We start from the raw sequence: 7,733 nt of genomic DNA on the forward strand, positions 1-7,733 counted from the left end.
ATATCTGTTATTGATGATCTGTTATTGATGATCTGTTATTGATTATCTGTTATTGATCTGTTATTGACCTTTGTGACATTTAAAACTTGTTGTGATGAAACTTCTGATAAATGCCATTTTTCTTTCTCTTTTTACAGAACAAACAAACTGTGAAGAGGAAGAAGGTGAAGAAACATGACTGTTTACATCAACTTCCTGTTTTACACACACGCCACACACAGTCACACACACACACACACACAGTTTCAGTCAGTTTACACACTTTATTTAATATTAAAACATTTACATTCAGTTCAGTCTGAGAAAAGTTTCATGTTTCTAAACATCAAAATCATTCAGAAATTCTGTCCACGTTAGCATGTGAGCATATGTTAGCATGTGTTAGCATGTTAGCATGTATTAGCAAGTTAGCATGTGTTAGCATATGTTTAATAATTTGAAATCATTTCTAAAATTCACATTCAGAGAAAAATCACATCGTCACTTAATTCATGTGATGCGTTTCCTGTTCAAACACCTGAGGAGGTCATATGACCAAACTGTCCAACCACAGCAGCTAAAAGAGAGCTTCACATTTAATACACAGGAAGGTCCTGAAAGGTCATATAGGTCCTGGCAGTCCTTAAATATCAAGGTGACTCCAGTTCGGCTGTTTTATGTTTTTTTTTGTTGACAAACTGAAACAAATTTGAATTTAATGAATTTATCTTAATTTAAGTCTTTCTTTTGTCCTTTAATATGAAAAACTAAATGCCTAGAAGTCACCTTAATTTGAAAAGCCCTAAATGAACACAGGAAGTCGATTTTCAGGGCTTTGAAGATCAATGATGTCATCTGCTGACATCACAGGTAAACAGGAAGAAGCGACTCTACAGTGACAACGCCTGAGAGGTGTCGCTGTCCGACATCACGGAGGCGCGGGTCGAGCTCAGCGGGCTCCTGAACTTCAGTGGTTTCTTGCTGGCGGTTGTCCGACAGCGGCAGCCGCGCAGCAGCTGCAGCACGTCGCGGCGGAAGCGATCGCCCACAAAGGCGTAGAGGAACGGGTTCAGGCAGGCATGCAGGTACGCCAGGCTCTTCAGCACCTGCCCAACCACGTCCAGCCGTTTCAGCTCCTCACAGTCTGTCACCGTCATGCGGTATGCCTGCGCCGCCTCAAACACCAGCATGCCGTTGTATGGCAGCTGGGACACGATGAACACCACCACCACAGCCAGGATGACCCGCATCGCCTTGTGCTTCTGGAAGTTGCGCGTTCGGAGCAGCTTGGCGAAGATGACGCTGTAGCAGAACGCCATGACGAGGAAGGGCAGGCAGAAGCCCATGCTCACCTGCAGCGACAGCACCAGGACCTTGGTGCGGTTGCCCAGGTGAGACGGGTACACCATCTGGCAGTAATCCTTTGATTCCTCCTTGGTGGCAAACACAAGCTCTGGCGTGGCGAGCAGCAGGGCCAGAAGCCACACCCCCAGGCACACCAGCCGGCTGCAGCGGCGGCGCTCCACCTGTGAGTTCTGCGCCTTCGTACTCTGCACAATGACCACGTATCGGTCGACGCTGATGCAGGTGAGCAGCATCATGCTGCTGAAGAGGTTCACCTTGTAGAGCGCCGAGGTCGTCTTGCAGAGTGGTGAGCCGAAGCTCCAGGTGCCCTGCCACGCCTCCGCCGCCCACAGCGGCAGCGTGACGAGGAACAGCAGGTCGGCCACCGCCAGGTTCAGCAGGTAAACGTCCGTCATTGTCTTCAGCCGCCGCCGAAAGTTTGTGTAGATCCACACCACCGCCAGGTTCCCGACTCCGCCCACCAAGGCGATCAGCCAGAACAACGGTGGCTCGTAGCGACCTCGGAACACTCGAACCGATGCCCGGTCGCACATCAGGTCGTCATAGTCGTCATAGTCAGGAGTTACCGACGGGCTGACGGAGGACGGGTCCTGAGGAGACGGCACACGTTAACTCCTGACACACCTGATACACATGAACTCAACTGAACTCACCTGAACTCAACTGAACTCACCTGAATTCACTGTAACACACCTGAACTCAACTGAACTCATCTGAACTCACTGTAACTCACCTGAATTCACCTGAACACACCTGACCTCAACTGACCTCAACTGAACTCACCTGAACTCAACTGAATTCATCCGAACACACCTGAACTCAACAGAACACACCTGGACACACCTGAAGACACCTGAACTCACCATAACACACCTGATACACCTGAACTCAACTGAACTCTCCTGGACTCACCTGAACACACCTGAACCCACCATAACACACATGACACACCTAAACTCATCTGAACACACCTGAACTCACCTGACAAACCTGAACTCAACTAAGCTCACCTGAACACACCTGAACTCAACTGAACTCACCTGAACACACCTGAACTCAACTGAACTCACCTGAACACACCTGAACTCAAATTAACTCACCTGGACTCACCTGCACACACCTGAACACATCTGAACTCATCTGACAAACCTGAAGTAATTTGAACTCACCTGAAGTCACCTGAACACACCTAAACTCACCTGAACTCATCTGAATTCACCTGAACTCACCTGAACTCACCTAAACTCACCTGAACACACCTGAACACACCTGGACTCACCTGAACACACCTGAACGCACCTGAACAAACCATTAATTCTAAATCAATAACTGATAACGAAGGTGATCTGAGTGGGCGGAGTTATTTACCTCGGTGGTGAATTCCGTCATGATGTCATCCATGGAGGTCATCATGTGATCAGATGCTTTACAGTAATTATGTCATTCACCTTCAGGAGAAAGAGAGAAGAAATGTTGTTACAGAAATAATAATTAATAAATTATGTTAATACAGAAATTATCATAATAAATTATGTTATTACAGAAATAATAATTAATAAATTATGTTAATACAGAAATAATCAATAATAAATTATGTTAAGACAGACGTAATCGATAATAAATTATGTTAATACAGAAATAATCATTAATAAATTATGTTATTACAGAAATAATCAGTAATAAATTATGTTAAGACAGACGTAATCATGAATAAATAACGTTATTACAGAAATGAGTAATAAGTTATGTTAATACAGAAATAATCAGTAATAAATGATGTTAATACAGAAAGAATCATTAATAAAGTATGTTAATACAGAAATAATCAGTAATAAATTATGTTATTACAGAAATAATAAGTAATAAATTATGTTATTACATTTATAATCAATAATAAATTATATTATTGCAGAACTAATCAGTAATAAATTATGCTATTACAGAAATAATCAGTAATAAATTATGTTAATACAGAAATAATCAGTAATAAATTATGCTATTACAGATTAATCAGTTCATAAAGTCCCGCAGTAAGTCAGCTTGTACATTAACTAGTTTAAGGTTAATCAGGTTAAAAAATGTGTTACTAATAGAAACACATGATAAATGATGATTATTTTAAAAATAAACCCTGTTGTGGTTTATATTTGTTTTATTAACTGTTGATGATGAACATGAACATGATTAAGATTTATCCTACAGTAACCCCTGCAGTCCCACCAACAGCATTAACCCTTCACACACAGTGACACACCATGACGAGCTGTGTGTGTGTGTGTGTGTGTGTGTGTGTATGTGTGTGTGTGTGTGTGTGTGTGTGTGTGTGTGTGTGTGTGTGTGTGTGGGTCAATGACCCCTGACCTCCAGGCCACGCTGCCACACATGAACATGAATGTGTTCAGCTTCTGAACATCGTTTATTATTTTTCTTATCAAATAACAAAAACACGTAAACAGTCTGAGTAAACAAAGTACACATGTACATAAAATAAGTGTGTGAGTGTGTGTGAGTGTGTGGACTCACCGTGGTCGTCTCTCAGTCTGAGCTCGTGTTTCTATCTTCACAGTTTTTGTCCGTTAAACCGCAAAGTGACGCAGAGCAGAAGTTAGAGGAGGAGCTACACACACACACACACACACACACACACACTGATCACACATACACTCACACACACACTGATTAGTAGTGTGTGTAGAACTACACAGTGTGAGTATCTGTGGTACTGAGGTGTGTGTGTGGTCTGATACCGAACACACCGTCCTCTTTCTGTTTTTATTCACTTCCTCAAGTCAAGTCAAGTCAGATTTATTTATATAGCGCATTTACAGACGGCTGAGCCACACCAAAGTGCTTCACATAAAAGTGCAAGAAAGTGCAATAAAATACAGAATTGACAAAATTGACAAAGGTAACAAAGAAAACAAAAACAAAACAAAATTTAATTTAAAATACTTTACAAACTTCCTGTTAGAAACACACAAACACACAGTAATCAGACTACTCCACTACAGTAAAAGTACATGAGTACTTGTTGTTTTAAATATATTATTATTATTATTGATGCATTTGACTTGAAGGTAACAAACTGTTAATGATCTTTAATTTACAATAATCACTTTAAATGTTACATGTTGAATCTTTTAAGGAACTGAAGCTGAAAATAAATAATAATATTTACCTGTAAAAGTGCTTCAACATAAAGGTACACATGAGGAAATACTGCAGTAAAAGTAGTTCAACATAAAGGTACACACGAGGAAATATTGCAGTAAAAGTACTTCAACATAAAGGTACACATGAGGAAATACTGCAGTAAAAGCACTTCAACATAAAGGTACAAATGAGGAAATACTGCAGTAAAACTACTTCAACATAAAGGTACACATGAGGAAATACTCCAGTAAAAGTACTTCAACATAAAGGTACACATGAGGAAATACTGCAGTAAAAGCACTTCAACATAAAGGTACAAATGAGGAAATACTGCAGTAAAACTACTTCAACATAAAGGTACACACGAGGAAATACTGCAGTAAAAGTACTTCAACATAAAGGTACACATGAGGAAATACTGCAGTAAAAGCACTTCAACATAAAGGTACAAATGAGGAAATACAGCAGTAAAAGTACTTCAAAACTGACAGCAATGATTTAAAGCATGGCTGTACTCAATTTTTTTTGTGTGCTTTGATGAAAAAAAGACTGAAGTCATGGTCTTTAGTGGCACAAGAAAGTATGACCACATTTCACCTGTTTTAGCTTCACTGCACTGGCTGCCCGTTCATTTTAGGATTCATTTTTAAATTATTTGATTTGCTTTTAAAGCTTTGAATGGCCTTAAAAATACATCAGACAGGCCTCCTCACTGTCTCATTTTAAATATCTTCTTAAAACCCTCCTCTTATATTTGGCTTTTAACACCATGTAGAGTGTTGATTTTATGATGTTATGTTTTTATGTGAAAACATGCGTATTTTATTTTGTGTGGGCAGTACATTGTATTTTATTCTATTTTTTGTATTTAACTGGTCCATTGTTTACTTCATCTCTTTGTATTGTGTTATCTATTTATTGTTGTGCAGCACTTTGGAAACCTTGTGTTTGCTAAAATTGTGCTATATAAATAAAATGGATTAGAATTTGTGTGTGTGTGTGTGTGTGGACCCTTCCTGACCCTCTGTGTGTGTGTGTGTGTGTGTGTGTGCGTGTGCGTGTGTGTGTGTTTGTGTTCGTGTGTGTGTGTGTGTGTGTGTGTGTGTGTGTGTGTTTGTAAGCTTGTCATGCAACATTGTACAATGTGAACAGGTTGTCACGCAATGTGGCTGACTGCGGTTTCTATGTCGTCACACACACTCACACACTTCCTGTCAGAACAGGAAAAAACAAGCTGACATGTGACCTGACTGACTACCAACTGCAGTGACTGAGGTGCAAGTTGCCATGGTTACAGGTCGACCAATCAGATCAAAGACACTCAGTGCTCGGCCTCAGGAGGATTTATTGATCGTTCAATAACTTATTATTATATTGATTGATTGACAGGTAGTCACAATGGCTGACAGGAAGTGACATCACTTCTTCTTTGAGCTTGACTTGGTTGCCACGGCGAACTTCTGCATGCTCTTCACCACGCCGACCGCCACCTTATGCTTCATGTCCCGCATCGCAAACCACCCTGAGACACAATATATATATATTTATATTTATATAATTCATATATTTATGTATTTTTATTTAATTAGATGTTTATATACATTTAAACATACATTTATAGTTTTATTTATATCTATTTATATGTTTATATACATTTATATTTATTTATATGTGTATATACATTTATAGATGTATTTATTTATATTTATATATTGACTTATATTTGTGTATATGTTTATATACATTTATACATACATTTATAGATTTATCTATATTTAATTATATGTTTATACATTTAAACATACATTTATAGATTATTTATATTAATATATATTTATATGTTTATGTATATCTGTGTGTCTCTGTGTGTATATGTGTGTGAGTGTGTGTGTGTGTGTGTGTGTGTGTGAGAGAGAGAGAGAGAGAGAGAGAGGGCCGGTGGAGGAAAATGATCTGATTCTGTATTCTGTATTTAAATCCTCTTCTTACATTTCACATATCTAACATTAATATATGATATTAATATATAACATTAATATATAATAATATATAACATGCATATATAATATTAATGTATAACATTAACGAATACCATGTATTTAATATTGATATATGATATTAATAAATGGCATTAATATATAACAATAACATTAATATGTAATATTAATATATAACATTCATATGTAACATTAATACTTAAAACTTGCTGAAGTAAGTAAGTATCAAAACAGATTGTTATAAATATTCTAAATATAACATTAGATTATTTGTATTGATGTAATTATGTTGTCTTGAGCTGCTGTGACAACTACATTTCAACACTGCGGGATAAATAAAGTATGATTTTTTTTTTAATCTTTACTGTTTGCACTTACAAACATACACTAATAAAGAAAGGACATAGTCAGGTGCAAATATGGTTTAACCCTGAAAAATTCTGACAAAAGGTTTCTCAGTGGTTTACAGTAGTATCAGATGTCCTTAAAAACATACTAAAAGTTTACCAATTTTTGACTCAGAGAAATGCCACATTTCCATTATGTGATCTTTGTAAATGTAACAAATAATATAAGTGAAGCTAATAAAGTTCAGTGAAATGTATGCATGCTATTCATTTTTCAGAATATACTGTATATGACCTATGAGAACCAATATAACTTCCAAGCCACTCAGAAGGTCAATCTTGGTGTCAAAATATACATTTTCTGGGTCAAGGAATCATTTAAAGCTCTTCAGAATATCACTAGATGATTATTTGATTAAATAGATTTTGGCCATGTATTTACGCCATTTCCAACTCATTAATATAGGTCATATACGGTACATATATTGTGAAAAATGAATAACATGCATAAACTTAACTGAACTTTATTAGCTTCACTCATATTATTTATATTTACAACCACAAAAATCTGTGCAGTTCCAGTTCAAGGACATCTAATACTACAAGAAACAGCTGAGTGACATCTTGTTTTTTTAAGGAATTTTTTAGGGTTAGGTGTTTTTTTTTTTCATTTATGCACCTGCCTAACAGTACAAGAAACAGTTAAAATGTGCAGTGTTAGAGAAATGCATTGAGGAAACCTTTAAAATTAAATTATCTGACGCCAACAGTAAATCCTCTTACCAATTCTCTGCGCAGATTGTTTGATGGGTAATGATGATCAGGAGACGTCCAAGTTCTTCGTTTTTACATTTTATTCCAATACACCAAGGAATGTGCAGTTACAGTCTCT

The 7,733-nt window shown here is 37.5% G+C and overlaps 1 protein-coding gene across 2 annotated transcripts; it reads right to left on the reverse strand.

Annotated features, from left to right (window-relative positions):
• Window positions 1-249: 249 nt before the first annotated feature.
• On the reverse strand, window positions 250-3,970 carry ccr9a (chemokine (C-C motif) receptor 9a). 2 transcript variants are annotated; one of them, XM_059344676.1, is made up of 3 exons: window positions 3,868-3,970; window positions 2,713-2,792; window positions 250-1,934 (listed from the first exon to the last, which is right to left on the reverse strand). In XM_059344676.1, the coding sequence occupies exons 2-3, from the start codon at window positions 2,755-2,757 to the stop codon at window positions 870-872; spliced, it is 1,110 nt and encodes a 369-aa protein (XP_059200659.1). In that variant the 5' UTR covers window positions 2,758-2,792; window positions 3,868-3,970; the 3' UTR covers window positions 250-869. The 2 variants fall into 2 exon arrangements, with proteins under 2 accessions (XP_059200659.1, XP_059200658.1); XM_059344675.1 differs by lacking the exon at window positions 3,868-3,970 and having other exon boundaries at window positions 2,713-3,127.
• Window positions 3,971-7,733: the final 3,763 nt, after the last annotated feature.

Source organism: Centropristis striata, chromosome 11, assembly GCF_030273125.1.
Source record: "Centropristis striata isolate RG_2023a ecotype Rhode Island chromosome 11, C.striata_1.0, whole genome shotgun sequence".
NCBI lineage: Eukaryota > Metazoa > Chordata > Actinopteri > Perciformes > Serranidae > Centropristis > Centropristis striata.